This window comes from Balearica regulorum, chromosome 3 (assembly GCF_011004875.1).
Source record: "Balearica regulorum gibbericeps isolate bBalReg1 chromosome 3, bBalReg1.pri, whole genome shotgun sequence".
NCBI classification, from domain to species: Eukaryota; Metazoa; Chordata; class Aves; order Gruiformes; family Gruidae; genus Balearica; species Balearica regulorum.
This window is the reverse complement of record NC_046186.1, coordinates 14078395-14102486: the sequence shown is the minus strand read 5'-3', so window position 1 is coordinate 14102486 and position 24092 is coordinate 14078395. Positions and strand designations below refer to the sequence as shown.

The following is a 24092-nucleotide window of genomic DNA, read 5'->3' as shown; positions in this document are numbered from 1 at the left end:
TCTTAAAAATTATTAGATTTGTCATTTATCCAAAAGCAAGAGAAATAATGATTGACAGATATAGCGAATAATAGTGAAAGAAAGGAGGCACATCAAATGAAGGTACTCCCAAAGGAATTATTAATGCATGAGAACCCATCATGATGCAAACAGCCTGGTACTAAAGATATAAATACCTGCTGCATTTTTCTCTGCATGACACCTGGTTTCTACAGCATAAGGTAACAGTCAGTAGGGCTCAGGGAGAGTTTTAGAAAAAGCCTTGAAATAAACCTCCAGGACAAAACAAGTACTCAATTTGCAACACAGTAGTCAAGAGAAGCGCAGTGTCAGAGATGCTGTCGCTTCTTTGGCCTTTGAGCCAGATGCGTCTGTATCTGAGGACTGCCTTAGAAAAGGTTGAAGTTGCATTTCACGATAGAAAACAGTAGGTAATATTTTTGCTGTGCCTTCCACTTTGCAGACAAATACACCGTTGATTTGTGGGGTAACTGTAGAAGCTGCATTTTTTTCATTTGCAATCTAATTTTATTTTTATAACAACAGTCTGGAGATTCTTGCATTTAACTTCACTAGAAGTTATCCTAGAAAAAGATTGTGCAGAATTTGGGGTTGCTTCTGTAAAAACTGGAGAAGAATGTAACCTCATTAACATATATCTAAGTAACTTGGTGTGTTACCTATGTGTGAAGTTATTTTTGTTCACATAAAACCCTGAATACTTTCTGCCAAACATGTTTATTGCAGAAAACTACACAAACGTGTACAACTTACAGCAAAATGGAAAGATGACAGTGCTGCATGCACATGTGAAGCAGATTCTCACTGAACACACGCTTCGTGTATAAAAGGTAAGTTACACCAGGTGTGACCTAGAGTACCTGTGGTCATGACTGCACTGTCTGTACGGAGCTGCAGCTGCGAGGCCTGGCACCGGGCACACTCGAGCTTCGATTTGCAGGGGAAAAAAACACTCCGAGCTTTCAAAAATGTGGTACCATCGTGATCAAGCGACCTGAGTGTACCCTATAAACCCGCAAACAGAACAAAAATAATTCCTTCTCCGCGTTTGTACTGCTGGTAGGGTCACGTTTCAACCCCCCTCCCTGCGCCGGGTCCGGAACGTGCGGCGCGGCGCCTCCTGCTCCCACCCGGCGCCAAAAGGCTGAGGACGGGTCGGCGCCTGCGCTCTGCGGCGTTTGGCGGTGTTCGCGGAGCGAAGATGGCGGCGTTTTCAGGTACGTGGTGTTGGGCAGGCGGGGGACCGGCTGGCTGGCTGGCTGGCTGGCTGTGCCGCCGGCAGCGAGGCACGGGGGGGAGCCTCTTCCCTCTCGTCCTGCCGGCACCTTGCGGGGGTGGCGGCTCCCGGTCTCCCCGCGGCGGCCGGGCCCCGTCAGCGGCCGGCCTGCCCTGCAGTACGTGACTTACCACGTAGCAGGCTGAAGGGCGAGAGGCCTGTGGGGATGTGGGTGCCCTTCCCGGCTCCTCGGGCTTTTGCAGGCCTTCAGAAGTGGTTATCGAAATGGATTTGCTGTTTTAGTGTCAGCCTCCTTCCTCGGTCTGTTTTCTATAACAAGAGGCTCATCGTAGCTGCATTGCAGTGGATAATAACTTTTTGATGGGAGTAGCTTTGTTCTGTGATAGGGTTTGAAATATGTGTGTAAACTGTAATCTAAAAACTTACTGTTGAAGGAGGAAACATCACTGTTTCTTCCCCCCTATGCACGTATATATGCACTTGTTAGGTTACTGTAATGTATGAGGTTTTTAATTTGTTTCTTTTAACTGAGTTCTTTAATTGTGAGGGAAAAAGCTGAAGCTTTTTCCTTAGATGTAGAGATGAGTTTAGATGCTAGACAGCAGGGTTAATTTCGTTGTAGTTAATGAAAATGTCAGAATGCCATTGTTTGAGTAAACCCTTGTACTGTGTATTGTATTAAACTATGTGAACTGTAAGTGTGTTAAAAATGGGGAAAATAATGTAGGGATTTATACATAATTTGCAATCAATAGCTGGTTTTACTTCTATGGAAAAAGCTTTTTTGCTTATGTGGCTTGCCTAATTTTGTAGGCGTACAGGCTAACACTTGAAAATATTAAAGTTTTCTGAAATTATGTTACAAATGAAACATGTTTCTTATAGCCTTTGTATTATAGCAAATGGAAAAATACTTTTTGGTTGCATGCATCCATATAGGTCAGCCCAGCTCTCTAAGTGTGCACATGTGTGTGGTATGTGTGAAACCCAGCATGCGACAGTGTAAAGGCTAGCATGTAAAAGTTCTCTTTCAAAAGGTGCAGTTTTATACTTCAGGAGATTGTTTTAGAGTAAACCTGTGCACCTGAAAAGATGACCAACAGGTAAATTGCTATTTCAGTGGTACGATACCATTGTTTGGGTTCATTAAGAACTGTATTCTTTTTGCTCTTATTGAATAGGTGCAGGGTTTGGGGGTTTTGGTGGGGTTTTTTTGGTTTTTTTTTAAAATGAAATTTATCAACATACAAATGTTATTATTGGATTCATATTTAACTTGCATCTAAAGTATTACTATCAGACCTTGATAAGAGTTTGCCAGAAGGAGTATCTAAGGAAAATAACCTTTTAAAGCTGGATATCATTAGTAAATGTATGAAAATCAAATCATTAGCAAGTTAATATACATGTGTAAAGCAAGATTTGGTGAAAAGAAACTTAAGCATCTCCAATTTGAGTCCTTATATAATGCAGGGGGTTTCTCTTTTTTTTGAAAACTGTTTGTATCTGAACCATAGAGAAAGTCAGGATTTGTGATTAACAAAGTCTTCCCTGTTGTTTTCATAGGCAGTTTCCTTAAATGTGTGAAGATAAGTACCTTGCCCTTGAAGCGGTACTCAGTTCTCAGTGTGTTTGCTTTGCTGCTGTGTCAGTACCTGCCCTTATGCCTAGTATATGCCTGACTTAGTCTGCTATAAGTGGGGACAACTGTCAAAACTGTACGTAGGGAGGGGAAAATGTTTCTTATCTATCACTTGAGCTCTGTAGAGAGGGCCGCATGTGCTGTTGCCAAAATGAATGTGTTTTTTGTTTATTTTTGTCTGTAGTTGGAAGTGTTGATGCTAGGACACGTTACAGGCTCTGTTGAGGTAAATAACACTACTTGTTCCTTTTTTGTGTCTTACAGAAATGGGTGTTATGCCTGAGATAGCTCAAGCAGTGGAGGAAATGGACTGGCTGTAAGTAGGCATGCGTTTGGGTGTGGCAAAATCTAATTTGCCTTTCAGCGATACATGATATGCTTCTTAAAATACCTCTGCTGTCTCATTAAAGCGAAGCAGATACATGTTTTCCTTTAACTGTCATTGCATCTCATGCACTTCTTTTTAGTGTGAATGACTGAGGAACACAAATTGTGACTGCAGTGGTAACATTTAAACTTGGACAAGTAAAGCATAACTGCTTATACTTAAGTGTCATTGGTTTGATAAAAGCCTCTGTGCTTCTAGCTTGTTTATTATGTATTGTGAGATTATTGGATGAAATGCTGTCACATCATTGATGCTAGTTTAGTAAATATTTTCCAGGCTGTGGTCTGAATTTGTGTTCTGCAGAGTTGATGCTTGTGTGTCAGTCTTCCACAAAAGTTATTCTTCCTGGTTTTAGTTACTTGTTTGGCTAAAATATTTGATTCGGAGCTTGACTTGTCATTCAGAATGTTATCAGGATGGACATTGTTAGTGTATGTAGTTGTGCTTTTCTCATATGCATGGTGTTAATTAGCTGTGTGTGATTGTCTGAAAATGCTGGTTACATTTAGTTATCTTTATTCTCTTTTCTGGTTTTGAATAGGAATCTTGTAAATCAGGGCTGTGTAAGTGGCTTTAAAAGTGAAACTCACTTGAAAAAAGGAAAATGGGGAATATATAATTAATCTATTTCTTTTTCTAGTTTCACATAATGATGTGAGATGTAGCCTTCTTGTCAGGGTGCAGTTGAGCCCACTAGTCAATTCCCTATTCCAAGCTCTCCTTGTAAATGGAATCCTTTTTACTTCCTTAGCTGCAAGCCAGGAAGAAAAACATTTACATGTTATATCCCATCTTATAGATGACCGTGGTTTCTGTGAGTTCCTATATAAGCAAAAATCCTTTTTTTTCTACTGATAATGTCAGTTTGTGTTAATGTGTTCTTTCCTGTAGTCTACCTACAGATATCCAAGCAGAATCTATCCCACTGATCCTGGGAGGTGGTGATGTACTTATGGTATGTATGCAGGACAGCCCAATTCCTAGAAAGCTTGTGCCTTTTAATTGTTGTTTGTGTGGTCAATTCCTTTCTTTATGGAAGGGATCATAGTTAGACTATGTCCTCCTTCAGTAGAATAGAATCATAGGATGGTTTGAGTTGGAAGGGACCTCAAACATCATCTAGTTCCAACCCCCCTGCTGTGGGCAGGGACACCCTCCAGTAGACCACGTTGCCCAAAGCCCCATCCAGCCTGGCCTTGAACACTTCCAGGGATGGGGCCTCCACAACCTCTCTGGGCAACCTGTTCCAGTGCCTCACCACCCTCACAGTAAAGAATTTCTTTCTAGCATCTAATCTAAATCGACCCTCCTTCAGCTTGAACCCATTCCCTCCTTGTCCTGTCACTACACTCCCTGATAAACAGTCCCTCACCATCTGTCCTGTAGGCCCCTTCAGGTACTGGTAAGTCCCAATTAGGTCTCCCCGGAGCCACCTTTTCTCCAGGCTGAACAATCCCAACTCTCTCAGCCTGTCCTCACAGGAGAGGTGCTCCAGCCCTCTGATCAGCTTTGTGGCCCTCCCCTGGACTCTCTCCAACAGCTCCATGTCTCTCCTGTACTGGGGCCCCCAGAGCTGGACGCAGTACTCCAGGTGGGGTCTCATGAGGGCAGAGTAGAGGGGCAGGATCACCTCCCTCGACCTGCTGGTCACACCTCTTTTGATGCAGCCCAGGACACAGTTGGCTTTCTGGGCTGCAAGCGCACACTGCCGGCTCATGTTGAGCTTCTCATCAATCAATACCCCCAAGTCCTTCTCCTCAGGGCTGCTCTCAATCTGTTCCTCACCCAGCCTATGGTCGTGCTTGGGATTGTGCCGACCCATGTGGAGGACCTTGCGCTTGGCCTTGTTGAACTTGATGCAGTTCACACGGGCCCACCTCTCCAGTGTGCCAAGGTCCCTCTGGATGGCATCCCTTTCCTCCAGCCTGTCGACCCCACCACACAGCTTGGTGTCATCGGTAAACTTGAAACAATACAAAGTGTATTCTTCAGTTTTGAGTTCCTGGTGTGTTCCTAGGTTGCAGATGGGATTCATTCATTTTAGGCTGTATTTTTTGACTATTTGACAGACACTGCCACATGAATGAGAGCTATCTGATTGCATCTACTCTCCTTTTTGTCATAAATATCTGACATGGATCTGCATGGAACACTACTGATGCTGTCTCAACAAATGCTTCAGTGTCAATAGCGTTGAAGACAGCAGAGTAGGACTCCTTATTCATCATGTCTTATGCAGATCTCTGTGTAGTTTATTCCATAACCAAAGTAACGCTTGCTGTGATCTTCCATATCACCTCCAGAAATCAGACATACATAGATAGTTTCTTTTGGTGGACTCTGGGAGGTTTTGCTTTTTTTTAAGTCTGTTTTAAAGATTTTCCATGTTTGTATTTACATCCAATTTGTGTGAAGCAAGGGCATTACTGTTTTAAGATTTTCTGTATTATGCAGAAGAAAAAGTAAAGAGTTTATAGTTTATTAAAATAGAACCATCCTTGCAGTGTAAGCTGCAACTCTGGTTAAACTCTTTAAATTTTTCCTCCTATAGGCTGCTGAAACGGGAAGTGGAAAAACTGGTGTAAGTAATCAAATTTAAATTAGCAGAAGTAAAAGTCTTTAAGTGGTGAGAGATGGTGTGCATGTTTGTGCATATATACAGAGAGAATGTGTATATGTTTGTGTATGTATTTGAGTAGTATTATTAATAATCTTTACAAACGTATGTGTAGGCTTCTTTTAAAGTGTTTCTGGCCGTGGGTGTTGCATCTGAAAACTAGGCTGACTGTGTCTGGAAATACCTGTATAAATTGTGGAATGAAAATAACTTTCCATTTTAGGCTTTCAGCATTCCAGTTATCCAGATTGTTTATGAAACGCTGAAGGACCAGATGGAAGGCAAGAAAGGGAAAGCAACTATTAAAACTGGTGGGGCAGGTAAGTTTTTAAGTGTCGCACAGTCCTCAGGTTTGGAACACTGTTAATTCATGTCGATTCTGTTACCTCCCAAAGTTAACCTAACTTGCCATTAGAATAGTATTTTTCCTTAATTTGGGATAACGTAAATAGAACATCATCACCCCAGATTTTATAAAACAGTGAATATAAATTTACTGTTGGAGTAATGGAAAGAACTGGGGTGCATTTGCAATCTCTTAGTAGTGCTCGTTGTCTTTGGCTTAAGGCTGGCTGATCCACACCACACTCTTCAGTGTTCTTTTGAAAACCATACTACTTTGGTGCTTTGCAAGATGTGAAGTAGTAGTAGTGTCCAGCTTAAAAAAAAAAAAAAAAAAAAGGCCGGGGGGGGAGTTAAATCATCTTCCAGTTGCAGGGATAGATGAGATACCAGTAGTGACACCACATAGTTGGTTTGAGTCTCTTAAGTGAGCTTGAGCAGAAAGCTCTTCTAGGCTCAAACTTTTGTGTGGCTGGGTAGTCTGTCTTTCAGTTCTGCTGTGCTGAATAAAGCTGTTGCATTCCTTTTGGCACTTAGCTAGGTTTGGAAGCTGAGTAACAACATCTTGAGTTGCTCCAGGTTTGAACTAGTAAACATTGAACTGAGCAGGAAATGCACAGGGCCAACAACCACTGATATAGAATGGATTGTAACAATGATAATATTTTTGCAGTATTTGAGGGTCTATTATACATCTGTTTAAGCTTGCAACTTGAAAGCTAGTTAGTTGTTTACAGGTAAAAACTTATGTAAGTTACAGTTACTGCACAAACAACACTCTGAAGATGTTGCAGAAATTCTTGTCTTTCAGTTCTGTTATAACTACTGCTACAGTGGTGACAGTACATTCAACTTAAAAAGAAAAAAAATTCTCCTTGAAAGAATGTAATTTGAATACACTCAGTAATCCTAATTGAAATAGCATCTGGTTCTACAAAAAAATCCTTCTATTGAGGAACTTCTAGACTTTATTGCAACATGTTATTGAGCATATGAAAAATGAAGGCAAAAATTTTATGTGCTATATGTGCATGTGTCTTAGCTCTTCAGTAATGACTTTTAACTAATACCCTGAAAAATATCTTAATGTAAACTTGGAACAGAAATAGCAAATAAATTTCAAATTTATTGCTCTTAATGTAGTTTTGGATGCTGAATTTGATTGTGATTATGTGGAACTCTGGCTTTTTATAAATATCTTCATTGTTTTCAGTTGTATTTTTGAGTAACTTAATCTGTGTACTCTTTAATGGAATAATCTAAACTTTCATAGAATACCTTTGCATTATGCATCTGTGCCCCTCCTTCAAGTTATAGGCCTTCATTTTGACGTTGTATGAATTGCATTGGAACAAAGCTGTCTCCCCAGAAAATTAAGCCAAATGCTGCAGAGCCAATGTGACCTTCTAATTAGAGTTTTCCAGGCTTACCTTGTTGGTTTAATACTTTTTCTCTTCTTGTCTTTCAAACCTAGTGCTCAATAAATGGCAAATGAACCCGTATGATAGAGGATCAGCTTTTGGTGAGTTGTCCTAATGCTGCTTTAAATGTTCACTTGAAAATGTTCACTTGGTGGAAAAAAAGAATGAACCAGAAGAAAGCATGCTTGAAAGTTTCTTTTAAAAGCAGTTAGAGAGGCAATTTCTTTAACTAAAACTGTCTTGTAATTTTCAGCAATTGGATCAGATGGTTTGTGTTGTCAAAGCAGAGAAGTAAAGGAATGGCATGGATGCAGAGCAACTAGAGGTGTGACTAAAGGTAGATATAAAATTACGGTTTTTCAAGACTCTTCTAGGTGTTTCAACTGAAATGCCCATTTGTCACCCATTGTTAATGTAGATGGTTGCATTTAAAACTTATTATCCATCTGAGCAAATGTGTTATTACTTAATTTACTGCTAGCTGAAGACTTTGGAATGACAAATGCCTCTGTTTTCCTCTCCTTGTTTTGGAAGTTACCTTTTCTCTGATAGGGGATTGAGTCAGAGGAGGCAGAATCGTAACTAATATTCATTAGAACACATTTTATTTTATATTAAGATGTTATTAATAGGAAATAGCTATTCACACAGTACTTTCAGTTGTTTCCTCGCACACTTCACACAGACACGTGCATGCACAGATTTCATGGTTACATGATTGGAGCAGCAGTTGAGAGGCCAACCCCAACTCTACTCAGAAGCAGAGTCATACTGATACTCCAGTGGTTCTAGGTGGGTGTTCAGAAAGACCCTCAGTCTCATTTCATCACTTGTGCAGATAATCCTGTAGTCAGTCTGTACGTAGAAGCAGTTGGATGTGGTTCAGTTTACATAACCAGTTGTTGATTCGGCAGACCCCTGGTGTTCTGAGTTTTATCAGTTCTTGTGGATTCAGTAGAACCACTGATCTCTCTAGCTTATCACTCCTTTGAAGTCTTTCACACACTACCTCTCAGCACGTACTTTTTCTCTCTTTGAAAATCTGTTTCTTCATCACATACGTAGGTACCTACAGAACCTTTTCACACTAACACAATAGGGAGATTTATGACGCTTTCAGCAAGAGTGGAAATGTTAGACTTGCATGGTCTTGGAACTAGCGAAACTGAACCACCTTGATGAAACTGAAATTTAGGTGTTTTACATCCTTTCTTTCTCTTTTAAAGGGAAGTACTACTATGAAGTTTCTTGTCATGACCAAGGCTTGTGCAGAGTTGGTTGGTCAACTATGCAGGCTTCACTAGATTTGGGTGAGTTTCCTTCAAAAGAAGAATCCAATAGACAGTTTTCATATTCATGTGGAATGGCTAGAGTCCTGTTCTAGTCTTGCAGAGAATGGGCTTAATGGGAAGGATAGCAATATCAGGGAGTTGAAAACTTTGGTACAAATGTTGCTCTTCCTGTAAGAGGAAGTCTGCTTGGGTTGTGGCAATGTTTGTTTTTTTTTCTCTTGTGACTTTTTCCCTTGTATTCCAATTTTTTAATGAAGATGACTGAAGACTAGTAAAATCAGTAAATGTACAGGTACAAAAATACTAGTTCAGTGTATATCAAAGCTAGATGTCTTTAGTTTGCACTGTATTATTTTTTTACGTGGTAGTATTAGAAGTTTCAGTTATGAATACAAAGAGGAAAAAACATAACCTGTTGACCAAAAGATAAAAAGCTATACTTTGTCTTGCCTTTAGGTACTGATAAATTTGGCTTTGGCTTTGGTGGCACTGGTAAGAAATCTCACAACAAGCAATTTGACAGCTATGGCGAGGTAAGCTTGACTTGCTTATTGGTAGGAACATTATTAAAAGTTTTATAGGTTCTGTGGTTTTGTGTTGTAATAATCAACTTTCTTTTGTAGTAGTGCTAACTTGTAAGGGAAGGCCACTGGGCAAAAGTACCATGAAACACTGAAGCATTTTTGGATAAAAGCGTATTAACAGATTTAACAAAAGCAGTTATCAGCTTGAAGTTTATGACTGTGGCTAGACCACAAATATATTGACTCTTATTTAGAAGATAAATCTTTTGTGTGCAATATAGGTTAGAGGCTGAGTGATCTCTTGGATTTCTTTCTTGACTTATTTCAGTCTTAGCCTGAACAACACCAATCCAACTGTGTACCTTGGTGAATAATTGAGGTCATCGTATCCTGTTTAAATCACTCAGCTCTCTAATACGTCAAAACACAAATGCTAATAAGATGTGGTTGGTCATGCTGTTGAGTTGGGTTTGCCATTAGAACTGTTACCTTAATGTACACGTCTGAAAATGTCTACCAGGATTATCTGTGGTGTTTTTCGTGCAGTGTGCCAGTCGAGTTCAGATGTTTAAGCATAAATTATGCTTAATGTGAATAATTCAGAAACTTAAGTGTTTTTGTGGTATTAATGAACTCTCAATGCCATAAAACTTGCAACTTTTATAACTATTCTAGTGTAGCCTTTTTATACTAGTGACTTCTGAGCTGTTGAAATAGAAGCATTTTATAAAATACAGATTTATTGAATATCTTTACAATGAAAAGACTTCAAGATATTTAAATGAAGTACCTAAGTGTATATATAACATGCATATAGTACCTCCTGCAAGAATTAGTCTTTTTATATAGTCTAAGTATAGGTTTCTGTTACCATGTTTGGTGCTCTAAGCTTAGGTTTACATTGGCTAGTACATGCACGATTAACGCACTTTTTCGTAATGCAAAATAATTCCAGGTAAATGAGTTAAATTTATCATTGTCAATGTGTTTGGATTTAAGGTAAATTTAGAACAGCAATAAACATTTAAATATCTAAGATAAATTGGGCAGTTTACTGAAGATTTGTAATCAAATAAAAATATGCACACTATTTACAGCTGTATTATTGGAATAAATTTAACTTGCTTCTCTCAAAAATTAGCATTTAGTAGGGAGAAGTGGGAAGACTTGAAAAGTTGACAGTATGTAAGCACTAAGTTTTCTTAATACATTGAACGCTAAAATCTCTTAGCTTCACAAACATCTTTTTCTTATAGGAATTCACTATGCATGATACAATTGGGTGTTATCTAGACATAGATAAAGGACAAATAAAATTTTCCAAAAACGGTAAGTTTTATTCGCTTTCTTCTTTGGAATTTTATTGGGATGCTTGATTGGGAGAAGGGTAGGGGGAGGAAGGCTCACACACGTGTGGAGTCTGACTGAACTAACCCTGCTTTCAGGGAAGGACCTCGGCCTTGCGTTTGAAATCCCACCACACATCAGGAACCAAGCACTTTTTGCAGCTTGTGTACTAAAGGTAACTTAGGAATATCACAGATGTGTAAGATCATGAAAATTGTTCTGGTTTGATAACTAACTACTTATGTATAAAATTTGCATAGCCACCTACAGTTACCGTAGTTGTGCTTGTACACTCTCCATTTCCTTTGGTCTACTGGTATTTCACTACTGGAGTGGTCATCACAGTGTGTTAGCTTTGACAAGTACTGTTCAAGTTAAATATTGAATGTTAAAATTTAAATACTTAATCTTGAATGTAAGGGTAGAATAGCATGGATAACTAATTCCTAATACCAGTGCTATCTTACCTGTATTAAACTTCAATATACTGTGATTCAGCAGACATAGCAAATAATTGAAAGTGCCAAAATTCCCATTTTGTTTATTCTCAACTCTAACGTTACAGTAGTATAGTAGTATGTCTTTCTGGAGTTAGTCTCCCTGGGATGATCTCTTACTGAGTAAAGGTTTTAGCAAAACATTTTGGTGGTCAGAGAAATGTACAAGTACAAAAAAATGTGGGTTTTGTTTATTTTTTTGTCATTGAAAGTGAATGGAACATAAAAGTTAAAAAAAGATTTCCATCTATCTGTAAATGTGGGAATGTTTTGATGCAGAAGAAAAGAGTTTTAAGAGCTAGGACCACGCACAAAATGTCTGGCAGGTTTTAGATCACTTGGGGAAGGGGGATGTGTAGGATCACATCCTCCTCATCTAGCTGTCTTCTCATGCAGAAATTAATTATGGAATGTTTCTCATTTTACGTGGTCTCTTGCATCTGTCTGTATGACACGACTTTGTTGAAATCTAGAATGCTGAATTGAAATTCAATTTTGGTGAAGAAGACTTCAAGTTTCCACCAAAAGATGGCTATATTGGTCTTTGTAAGGCTCCTGATGGTAGTGTTGTAAAATCACAACACTCAGGTAGGTTAGATTTTTTTAAACTTCTCTCTATTCTATATTCAGGTTGTGTTACAGAGCATCTTTTGATTGCTTCAATTACTTCATTACTACTGTATTCAAAGTCTTACAATGATTTTACCAGTAGCAATATTAGTGGTTGTTGTTTGTTTGTTTTAAAGTATTCCACATTTTCTTTATCTTAAACAAAAAATAGTCTGATTTGAATTTAGAAGTGCATCAGATAAAAGAGAAGTTCAGCTAAGTTATTCAACAGTGTCGTCTTAAAAATAAGTTTGTGTGTGTTTTAAGCTCTGCAATAAAATTAATTATGCTTCATGGCCAGTATACCCACTATCATGGCAAGATTCACTTGTAATCTCTGCATATTAGTCTGAAGCTATTTGTAATTGAGTGAGCAGTAACATCACCCTTTAATGGAGCATTTAGAATCATGAGGTTTTAGATTATTAGTAGAAAATCCAAATTTGTTTCCAGTAAAAAAATTCCAGGATAGGAATGTAGTTTGTCTTAATGGCATATTTTTTTCATTTAGGTAATGCACAAGTGGTTCAAACACAGAACCTTCCAAATGCTCCAAAAGCATTGATTGTAGAACCTTCAAGAGAGCTGGCAGAACAAACTTTGAACAATGTGAAGCAGTTCAAAAAATATGTTGATAATCCCAAATTAAGGTAACAGTGCGTCAGTTATAATTGTATGTGTGGTAGTGCCCACGGACATGACTTTGGGGGGGAATGAAGGGTGTTCCACTTGGTAGCTGAGTGGGCCTTAATCTGCAGTGCTACTGATAATGGCCTCAGTAGTATCTGCTACCTACCAAACTTCTGACTTTTCAGCCACAGTCAGACCAGTTAGGGGATTTTTTTGATGTGTTTTATCTATGGACTACATCTTTCTGGTATGACATCACTTTGGTTTTTTTCTTCAGATTATCTGAAGATATGTATGATACTTAATGTTTTAATTAAAAAAAGCACATTTTCTGCCTACTGCCCTTATTTTCTGAGCATCTTCCCATTCCCTCCACTTCCTCCTGCACTCATTTTGTTTGGTTTCCATCTCCAACAAATAGTTACATACAAGGTCTGCTCTGTTTACATCAGTGTGCTCGCAGGACAAATGTTGCAGTGATTAGCATGGCGATGCAGTTCTGAAAAATGAATTGTCTAAAGTTGTTTATCTTTTGACTCTGCTTATAAAACAAGTGTCTCCGTACCCTAAACTGCAGCCAATTTACAAGAGTGCTTTTACTAGAATGGCAGGGTATTAGCAATGGGGAGTGGCAGCTATGATGTAAGACTCATTTAGAGTACTGTTATTTGTGTTTCTAGTTTTCAAGAACACAGTAAACTTAGTTAACTTATGTTTGAGATTTTTAAGGAATAGATTATTTTTTTAAGATGAAATTGGCTAAAGTCTTAATGTGTTTGATTATTTATTGCTGTTTTATTAAATTAAAATACAATTTGGTAACAAAACTTTCACTTCTTGAATTAAAATACAGTACACTACATATGAAGGGACAAACTTTAAAATTAATTTTTTTCCTATTTTTCTTAAATTACTGTTCAGAGCTGTTAATCGTAAACTACTAATAGAAGAATCAATGTTCAGCCAGATGCTTAATATATCTTCTGAATATAATAACTTAGGAAATGTCTAAAATATGTTGATGTAATTTTAGGGAACTGTTGATTATTGGTGGGGTTGCTGCAAGAGATCAACTCTCTATACTGGAACAAGGAGTGAGTTGTATTTTTGTTCATATGATTTAATAGTCTGGGTTCTGAATAACTCATGATGTTGCTAGAGGATGGCAATGGCACTTCTTACAATTCCTGTAAACGTGATAAAAAGAAATTGTCCAGTTGGTAGCAAGCTTGTGTTGCACTGGCCTAGCATTTGTTGCTTTACTTCCATGGCAGTTGTCAATACAAATGCTTGTAGTAGTTGGTTAAATTCTGTTGAAGCCTGAGTACTTCTGAAAATTCTAAATTGTGTAATTTTTGCTGTTTGTCCTTAACTAACAAAACAGAGACAGTTTTCCTATTAACTTCTGCTTCCCATTTACGTGAATAAAACTGGTCTGTAATTGTCAGGGTCAACCTACACCACAAACCAGTCCTACATAAAAGGAGTAAGTCTAGCTTTTGCAGCATGGGCTGTACGATTAATTCCGTCATGCTGCAGGAATAACATAGTCATTTTTTTTATTTCAGACTCTTTTTTTGGAAGTGAGACGTCACTATTGATAAGTTTTGCACTGATTCTAGCTGCCAAAATACAAGTTACAGGCTTGAACTGGAAGATTGCTAGACTTTCATGTGAATGCTAAATTCATGATGGTGAACCCTTCCATCTGGCAAAAAAGAAGTTATTTCTAGGCTTGATATGTATACTTCCACAGTGAGAAAAGTTGAATTTATTTTTTCCCCATTTGAAAACAAATCTGGTTGTTGGCTTCAGATATCAAAGTTACACAGCTTGGGGGACAGGGGAGGGGAGAAGGGAGCAGGGGTACACCACTTCACTAAATAAGGGAGGGCTTCCTGCCTAAGGCAGATTCTGCTAATGAAATGGCCGTAGAACCAAAATACAGGTTGCCCAGAGAAGTTTGGGGATCTCTGTTGGAAGATACTGAAAATTTTTTTGGGGCAACTACCTAAAGCAATTTGGAAGTTGTCCTTGATTTGCATGTGATGATGGGAGTGGAGACCAGATGACCTCAAGAGATCCCACCAACTCAAATTACTCTAGGATTCTATGAAGTTATAATTAGTAGAAAATAGGGCATCATACTGATAACAGTCTCATAATCTTAAATTTAGACAAAGCTGGTAATGCCTCTAGTTAGTTATTGGACCAGTTCATACTCTTGTATATTTCATAGGTGGATATTGTTGTCGGAACTCCTGGAAGACTGGATGACCTGGTCTCAACAGGAAAGCTTAATTTATCTCAAGTGAGATTCCTGGTTCTGGATGAAGCTGTAAGTAGAGAACTAAGTTATACTTCAGTTCTGTTCTTAAGTGCAATATGACATTTCCTAAAAGAGTCAGTGAAACAACATTGTTCTATAACATTTGGTACTTCAGTGGAACAACAATTAGCTATTCCAGGTTAATATTCTTGTTCTTTGTAACCATAGTAACCTACTCTCTGGTAAAGCTGTTTGGTTCTTTGTTTGTGTTTTTTTTTTTTCCTGATAGAGAAATATATTTCAGGCTGTATTCACAAGGTAGTGACATCTGCCCCTGTCACTCATTGTATAGGGAACTTGAAAGGACAAAGATGAGATAAGCATTTTTGATTACTTAACAGGTCTTGAACCCAATGAATGTTGTAGTCCATATGCTGTGAACTGAGTGCCCCTCTCTGATCTGTTACAGTATAACTGAATAATCACAAAGATGGCATGCCTTGGGGTTTTAGCTAGGAGAAGCTTCTGAGACAGATGCTTCAATTTCTTGTGAAGCACAGCAGCTGTACTCCAAATTTTTTCTTTCTTTTTTTTTTTCCTCCTTAGTAATAATATTCCAACCAGGCATTGACCTGTCCAGCTAATTTAAAGAGACAACTTCTGAGACTACAAGTGTACTGCTTAGTTAAGTGTATAGACTGAGAAATGAGAAATAAGAATTGCAGCTTTATTTCTTTTATTTTATTCCCATGTAGGATGGCCTTCTCCTCCAAGGTTATTCAGATTTCATAAACAGGATCCACAGTCAAATTCCTCAGATAACTTCAGATGGAAAGAGACTTCAGGTATAAAATTTTTTGTGTGGTGTGTTTTGTTTTTGATTTTTTTTGTTTGCTTTGGGGTGTTTTTGTATGGCATGCACTGCTTTCAATTGTTGACTATTATGTAGCATTACTATTATTGGCTGGATGGTCGCACTCAAAGAGTTCTGGTCAACGGCTAAATCTCCAAGTGGAGATCAGTGACGAGTGGTTTTCCTCAGGGGCCGGTACTGGGACCGGCACTGTTCAACATCTTTGTCAGCGACACGGACAGTGAGATTGAGTGCACCTGCAGCAAGTTTGCTGACGACACCAAGCTGTGTGGTGTGGTCGACACGCTGGAGGGAAGGGATGCCATCCAGAGGGACCTTGGCACACTGGAGAGGTGGGCCCGTGCGAACAACATCAAGTTCAATGAGGCCAAGTGCAAGGTCCTGCATATGTGGGTCAGCACAATCCCAAGCACGACCATAGGCTGGGCGAGGAATGGATTGAAAGCAGCCCTGAGGAGAAGGACTTGGGGGTATTGATTGATGAAAAGCTCAACATGAGCCAGCAGTGTGCGCTTGCAGCCCAGAAAGCCAACCGTGTCCTGGGCTGCATCAAAAGAGGTGTGACCAGCAGGTCGAGGGAGGTGATCCTGCCCCTCTACTCCGCTCTGGTGAGACCCCACCTGCAGTACTGCGTCCAGCTCTGGGGGCCCCAGTACAGGAGAGACATTGAGCTGTTGGAGAGAGTCCAGAGGAGGGCCAGGAAGCTGATCAGAGGGCTGGAGCACCTCTCCTGTGAGGACAGGCTGAGAGAGTTGGGATTGTTCAGCCTGGAGAAAAGGCAGCTCCGGGGAGATCTAATTGCAGCTTTCCGGTACCTGAAGGGGCCTACAGGAAAGCTGGTGAGGGACTGTTTACAAGGGAGTGTAGTGACAGGACAAGGGGGAATGGCCTTAAGCTGAAGGAGGGTAGGTTTAGATTAGATGTTAGAAAGAAATTCTTTACTGTGAGGGTGGTGAGGCACTGGAACAGGTTGCCCAGAGAAGTGGTGGAGGCCCCATCCCTGGAAGTGTTCAAGGCCAGGCTGGATGGGGCTTTGGGCAACGTGGTCTAGTGGAGGGTGTCCCTGCCCATGGCAGGGGGGTTGGAACTAGATGATGTTTGAGGTCCCTTCCAACCCAAACCATTCTATGATAATTCATTGTCTCAGTACTTGCCTCCAAATATGTATTTTCGGGATCCTAGATCTTGAAGCCCAGTGTTTAGCAGTACTTGAGTTATTCAGATATAAATATATCTGAAAAATAAGTGACTACATATTATGATTTCTAATGCTCTAATAATCTTGATTCATCAGCTCTCAGTAATTCTGCTTTCTGTCTCTTAAGTGATTGGGTTTTTGTAAGAGAATAGTTAACTAACTTATTTTGTGACTTGACTCTCATCAGCTTAGCGGCTCCTGTGATGAGGAGGGGCTGTCAGGGACTCTTTCTTTGTGCTACATTATGCTATTCAACTACGTAACATTCTTCCAGTTCCACTCTGACCTTTTTTTGCTGGGAAAATCTGATCTTCAGTGGTATCCATATGGCTTTTTTCTGCTCAGGTGATTGTGTGCTCTGCAACACTACATTCTTTTGATGTGAAAAAACTATCTGAAAAGATCATGCATTTTCCCACCTGGGTTGATTTGAAAGGAGAAGATTCTGTCCCTGAAACTGTACACCATGTGGTTGTGCCTGTAAATCCAAAAGCTGACAAACTCTGGGAAAGGCTCGGCAAGAATCATATCAGAGTAAGTGGTCTATAAGTGAAAATTAAGATTATTTGCTTATGTTTACTTATTTAACCTTCAGAATTCGGACCTGATGTTGTAGGATTTTTGAAACAGCGCATTGGAAATTATTTGTTTCATGGTAATCAGTATCATGATATTGATGATGTTGTAACACTGCTTCTGAACAGCTCAGTCTTACAAACATGATTGAGGAAGATCTTGATAGAGTAACATTCTGATTTATACTAGAAAACAATAGCACTGCACTGCTTTTTCACTCATTTCACATCTAATGGTCTGTGGCCTAACTGTGATTAGTATCTGTCTCCTCCTGATTGATCAGGAGGAAGTAAAACTTCCAGCATAGGTCATTCTGTAAAGTAGTTTTGTCTCTAACCTATGCGAGACGAGCAATTTTTAGAGGGATGGATTTCATCTCGGACTACATTTGAGACTGGTTTAAATTCTACATTAACCTGATACCTATTCATATGAGAAGATGGTGGTGGTTGTTGTTAAAGTCTTTAGTTTTCAATTTCAGCATAACCTGGAACTGTGTTTCATTCTCAGCAACTCTTACGCCGTTACAATCAATAGGTTTTCTTAACCCTTTGTTATCTCTGGAACTTCCTTCTGTTAGGTCTGTTAGAGCCTGTTCATTAAGTCTTAGCATGAATTTATTTATTGGGTTTATATCTGATTCAGCCTAGCAGAGGGAAAAAGATAAGGAACAACTGTGTGTGTATGATTTAGCCGTGTTGATAGTAATTGTTTTCAGGTTCAGTATTTTGTTGTTGTGGTTTTTTCTTTTTTTAAATTCATCACTTTGTTCAAAGGTGGTTTCTATCCAGTGTCTACATAAATAATTTTATTGTCCTTTTTTTATGAACAAGTTTTGTGTGCTTACACTCAAGACTTTTCCTTAGCTAAAGGTAGCTTGTCTGGTGGGAGAACAGAATGCTAAGATTACTTTTAAACTTTAACTTCTTGCTAATTGTAAGTTAATAGAGTTAAGTTTTTGCTTTGTGAAGTATGGACTAATGACTTTGGGGGTTTATTTGTTTGGGTTTTTCCTAGACTGATGAAGTACATGCAAAAGACAACACACGACCTGGTGCTAACACTCCAGGTAATCAGCAATGCTAGTTTAGTAGTATCTTGTGAAATAGTCCTTTGTAAATGTTATGAAGTAAAGTTGAATTGTAGGAGATAGCGGTCATGTTCCTCCAAATTCTTATTTCTACATTTTTGTAGTTGTGAAGAGAACTGTGTTTCTGTAATTAGGGGGGGGAGAAAAAGACTTGAATATATATTTTGCAGGTATGTAAACAACAAGTGTTTGTTGGTGTGTATAAGTAACCTGAAACTCCTGAGTAGTTTTGTTCTTTCTGTATTATATTACCTCGGAGCAGGGGTGCATGGGCAGAAAGAAGTGAGAACTGAAGGTCTTGCTCACTTACTCTGCAAATAAGAGTTTAACTGTCTACTGAAAGGCAAGAGAAAGCTTCACATGTATGCTGTTAAAAGGCTTTCCGTATTTGTAAACAGTTTGAGTGAAATAACTTCTTTACTTTTATGTAGAAATGTGGTCTGAAGCTATTAAAATTCTGAAAGGAGAATACACCATTCGGGCAATCAAAGAACATAAGATGGACCAAGCCATTATTTTCTGCAGGACTAAAATAGATTGCGATAATATGGAGCACTACTTTATTCAACAGGGTGGAGGTAATGTATTTTTCATGAAAACCTTATTCTGCTCACTTTCTTGTTTATTTCAAAGCCAAAATTGTATGATAGAGCACACCGATATTTGGACGCTGCACCAATAAAATTGTGCTCGAGTTTTTTGGCTAGCATAAAAGTCAGGGTGTGGTAGCAGGGAGCTGCAGGGGTGCCCTTTGTGGGAGGAGGCAACGAACTGCCTTGTACCTGTTCCAGACAGCATCGTGAGATGGCTGGAAACAACCCAGCATTTGATCCAATGCAAAGAGTGTGTGGTGCCTCTGCTGAAATGCATATAAGAAAAAGTGATAGTTGCTAGGGGTAGGAGACACGAGAAGTGTGTGTGTACAAAAAGTACACCCAAGGAGACATGGAAGGAGAAAGGTGAGAGAAAACGCAGGAGGACACTGAAAGGGGACGTGTGAGGAGAAGGGTGAAGACACACATTTGGAGAAACAGGGGAAGTTCAAACTAGGAAGGAGTGAGGAGACATGCCTGCACAGAGCTCCTCTGGGGAGGGGGGGAAGGAAAGGTGTGTGTTTAATTTTTTGTCTTGTTTTTTTCCCTAATGCCTGTATCAGTAATTAGAAGTTTATGTTAATTGGTAATAAGTGAAATTCCCAAGTCAAGACTTTTGCCCACAAAATGTACTCTTTTCGCAGTTGTACATGGTGTTGTGTCATGACTTATATATAGATGTTATTAATGCATAGTAACTCTTTCAGGGCCTGATAGGAAGGGACATCAGTTCTCATGTGTCTGTCTGCATGGTGACAGAAAACCTCAAGAAAGAAAGCAAAACCTGGAAAGATTTAAGGTGATGCAGCATATTCTTGAAGACTTTTCCTTCACTTCTCAATATATGAAATCATATGTTAATTTGTGTTGCTAGTTCTCAATTTAATTTGTGTTCAAATGCTCTATGACCTACTTCCTAAAATTCTGTGAGGCACAATTTCTGTAGTTGGAAATCTATACTGTCACTCAGTATGACTTTTGTGAGTTTTTATCGAGAGGATAGGTGGGCTTACTTTTAAGTAAAACCTAAATTTAAGCTCTGTAACAGATTACATTTGTTTTTTAAAGTTTTTGGTTCTTGAATATTAAAAAAAATATTTAAATATTAGAGGGTTTTGGATTTGACTAAGCCATTCATCAGTTTATACTTGTCTTATGCTTTGGGGAAAGAAATAAGGATATAAATTGACCAAGTTACTCATGTTCAAAAGGCACTGTTGCACTGTGGAAGAGCGTTATTTAAGTGTTCTTAAATGTACAGAAACACTTGAAGTAAATGCAGAGGACTACTGTTTCATTGTGTAAATTAACAGAAAGTATAACTTGCTTGGATTGTTTGGTTTATTTAGCACAATACTTCTTTACAACTATGTTTTTGTAGAGAGGAGATGTCCGTTTCTTGATCTGCACAGATGTTGCTGCTAGAGGAATTGATATTCATGGTGTTCCATATGGTAAGACATAACTTTTAAACTAAGCTATTGAATTGCATACGGCTTCAGTATATTTGCAGTCCTGCCAACTAGCTGAAACAGGTATGACTTAACAGCTTCATTTTAAAAAGTTATAGATGTTAAAGGCTTGAACTAGGCAACTTTTAATTTGATTGTTCACCATATCTTCTCAAATATGTGACAGTGTTCTGCATTGTTGGAGATCCTTTGTTTTTCCACTCTTATCAGAATGTAATCGTGGAGAAAGCAGTTTTATAGTGGAAACCTTCAGTGTAGGTCTTGCAGGTAATGATACCTGTAACTGTTGTAATAGAACATACAGCATGTATACGGGCTAAGGGAAGGATTGCAGCAATCAAAATTGTATTTATTTTAAGTGTCTGGTCTGGGACCTTAGCTCTTATACTTTAAAAAACATCTTGTATTCTCTGTGGATTGTGTGTATCTTACAGTTATCAATGTCACACTCCCTGATGAAAAACAGAACTATGTCCATCGAATTGGGAGAGTGGGCAGAGCTGAGAGGTATGTATGTGGTCAAGGTAGTCGCTATGTTTTCTTGACTTTTTTTTTTGTTACTGTTTCATAAGTTGGCAATAGTTATTGAAATACATTTTTCTCTCTCCCTTCTCCCTTAATATATCAGGATGGGATTGGCAATCTCCCTTGTGGCAAAAGAGAAAGAAAAGGTAATTATACTCCAAAGCAAAATTGAACAGACATTATTTACTGAAGTTCTATCCACAGCTGATGTCTGACTTTAATATCCTACATTGGAAAACTGCCTGTTTGTTCTTGCTTAATTGAAAGGGAATTTAAATAGGTATCTGAATTCTTTTTCATGCTGTAATTAATAAAAATGAACGTACTAAACTTGTTTTTCTTTATTGCTAGGTTTGGTATCATGTATGCAGTAGTCGTGGAAAAGGATGTTATAATACTCGATTGAAGGAAGAAGGAGGTTGTACCATATGGTACAATGAGATGCAGGTAAACATTTTGCTTAACCAGAATGTTCTAATGCCTCTAAAAGACTGTGCAATGCAGTTCTTCTCTTAGCTGTGTAGTTGAAGTACAAAGCTAGTTTTGAGGTATATATAAACTTTGATTCCATTTGAAAAAGAAATTGGGAAACTTTGCAAGTTATACTTTCTGTTAAGTTACTTCTTTAATTATAAAAGCTTGTTCTAATATTCTCAGCCAATTCTGTTGGAGTCTTATTTTCAGCTTCCCTATAATCTTCCTAATCAAATGCTGCTAAGAGTTACAGGATGTTAGTTACACATTTTTGTTTAGATGGTTTGTTGCAAAACTGTAACTTGTAACTGTTGTTGTTCTAACCTGGAAATAGTGTGTCACTTAAGTGCATTTTCATTGGGATTTGTAGGCTGAGTATGGATGCCTGTTAAATTCACAGTGCTTCACCCCTTTCTACGTGAAAGGGTGACTGATATAGCATCTGTGGTAAAATAAGCTTGGACTGTGAGCTCTTTATTATACAGTAGCACTGTTCACATAAGTAGGGTAGTATGTAAAATAAAGGTTTCTAGGTAGGGTGAAAACATACTGAGATTGGAAATGAACTTGTATGGTCCGTTTGAGAAAAAAAATGTGTTAGTCTTTGGTGTTTGCAATCAAATTGTTTTCTGTGTATTGTTCCTGTTGAAAATACTGGAATGTGACTGTTCAGAACAGTAGTCTGACTGAAGTCTTGGACCATAAGAGTACTTTAAAACTTTGTTTGGTTTTTTTTGGTTTTTTTTTTAGTTGCTGGGGGAGATTGAAGAACACTTAAACTGCACTATTGCCCAAGTTGAACCAGACATAAAAGTACCAGTAGATGATTTTGATGGGAAAGTTACGTATGGGCAGAAAAGAGCTCTGGGTGGTAAGCAGTGAGCTACTCTTGAATTACCTTGCTACTCAATGCTCAGTTTCTTGGTTACATGCAGTCTATGGGATGCAAGTGACCAAAGTGTATGTATGCCTGTGTTTTTAAATTGATTGTGGGGGTTTTGTGCTTTTTTTTTTTTTAACAAGTTAACAAAGTTACGTTAACTTTCTGAATAATGTGGTTAAGCATCATTCTGCTGAAAAATGGCTTTGAACACATTATTTAGATTGGGTCTCTTTTGGCAGGTGGACTGTATAAAGGCCATGTGGATATTCTGGCACCTACAGTACAAGAGTTGGCTGCCCTTGAAAAGGAGGCTCAGACATCTTTCTTGCATCTTGGCTATCTTCCTAACCAGCTGTTCAGAACATTCTGATTGTGCCACACTTGAGACAAGACTTAGTTAAATGCTCCACCCTGCAAATACAAAAATCACATACTCTCTCTGAGTTGCAGTAGTTAGAAAAGGATTAAAATTGAATATACTTCTTGCGTGATTAAAAGTGTGTTCAGCATTGCTAACTCCCTGTTAGCTGTTGTCTTGATAAAATAAAACAAGTCAAAGATGAAATGGTTTCTCTTGCTCTTCTTTTGCCTTCCCTTGAGGATTAATTTGCAGAATCATTCTTTCCATAGCTTTTTGATTTGTTGAAAACACAAGTGTAGTTCAGCAAATCTGGAAGAAGGAGAGTTTAATTTTTTTCTTTGCAGAATATATGTTAAAATTACTTAACTAGCTGTGTACTGTACCTTTTAATGCTGAGCTTTTCAAAGATGCATCTGTATTCAGACAGATGTTTAAGATCTTGAAGAAGAAAAAACTTCCTGAAGTATGTATTTGAAGCTCTTGCTTATACTAAAACCCTAAATCTAGGCTGATAACCTGCATTTTGATTCTATAATGCTAGACTTCTCAAAGTTAATGTGTTAAGGTGTCTTAAATTTCAAAAATTGATCTTTTACGAAGAATTCTACAATACTCTGAATTCACAGGAAGGTAACACACTAGTATCAAAGCAGTTCATAAATCTGCAGGAAAAGCTTTTTCATGCAGCAATATAGGTTGAATTACTTCATGCCTCTTGTGCTGCTTTTCAGGCAGGTTAAATTTGTTCAGATGAAGTTACTGTAGTCTGATTTAGGGTTTTTTTTTTAGCTTCCTTTATTCTCTAGTGACTCCTCTAATGATACTTAGAAATATCAGTGACTTTGCCTGAAAATTGTCACCTAAAATATCAAAGGTCATTGGGCATGCCTGACAACCCAGAATGAAAGTAACCTTTTTGCCTTCCTCACGAAGACATCTAGTCATAAAGCCTTGCAGAAAACAGTGAAAACCAGATTAAACTCAGGTTGAGCAAAGAAATGATTTTTTTTTTTTTTGGTGTAGTGTTACCTAGAGGGGGTACATTGAGAGTCCTAGCTGTTAAAATACATAGATTTCTCATCAAGGGAAACTTCTCATTCAAAATAAATTTATTGCAGTGCCTAAAATAATTTTAGAGAAGAAAACAGTTTGTGCATGTTTACAAATTGAAGCTGAGAGTGGAAACGGTTTCATTTAGTTTAAAGTGGAC

General features: G+C 38.4%; 1 protein-coding gene across 1 annotated transcript; it reads left to right on the top strand.

Annotated features, from left to right (window-relative positions):
* The first annotated feature begins 1136 nt into the window (after positions 1–1136).
* Positions 1137–23086, top strand: DDX1 (DEAD-box helicase 1). The gene is made up of 26 exons (XM_075750589.1): positions 1137–1238; positions 3165–3216; positions 4180–4243; positions 5840–5869; positions 6129–6225; positions 7722–7769; positions 7922–8005; positions 8895–8978; positions 9417–9493; positions 10741–10813; positions 10930–11006; positions 11802–11916; positions 12449–12587; positions 13601–13661; positions 14807–14905; positions 15592–15681; positions 17254–17442; positions 18502–18553; positions 19006–19152; positions 19875–19966; positions 20549–20621; positions 21074–21146; positions 21268–21310; positions 21516–21611; positions 22389–22509; positions 22761–23086. The coding sequence occupies exons 1-26, from the start codon at positions 1223–1225 to the stop codon at positions 22889–22891; spliced, it is 2223 nt and encodes a 740-aa protein (XP_075606704.1). The 5' UTR covers positions 1137–1222; the 3' UTR covers positions 22892–23086.
* The last annotated feature ends 1006 nt before the right edge of the window (positions 23087–24092 follow it).

What these genes read in the sequence shown, in the direction of transcription:
- DDX1 (XM_075750589.1), top strand. An exon ending in GTGGAGGAAATGGACTGGCT is followed by an intron (nt 3,217 to 4,179) that starts GTAAGTAGGCAT and finishes TCTTTCCTGTAG; the next exon opens with TCTACCTACAGATATCCAAG. An exon ending in CGGGAAGTGGAAAAACTGGT is followed by an intron (nt 5,870 to 6,128) that starts GTAAGTAATCAA and finishes TTTCCATTTTAG; the next exon opens with GCTTTCAGCATTCCAGTTAT.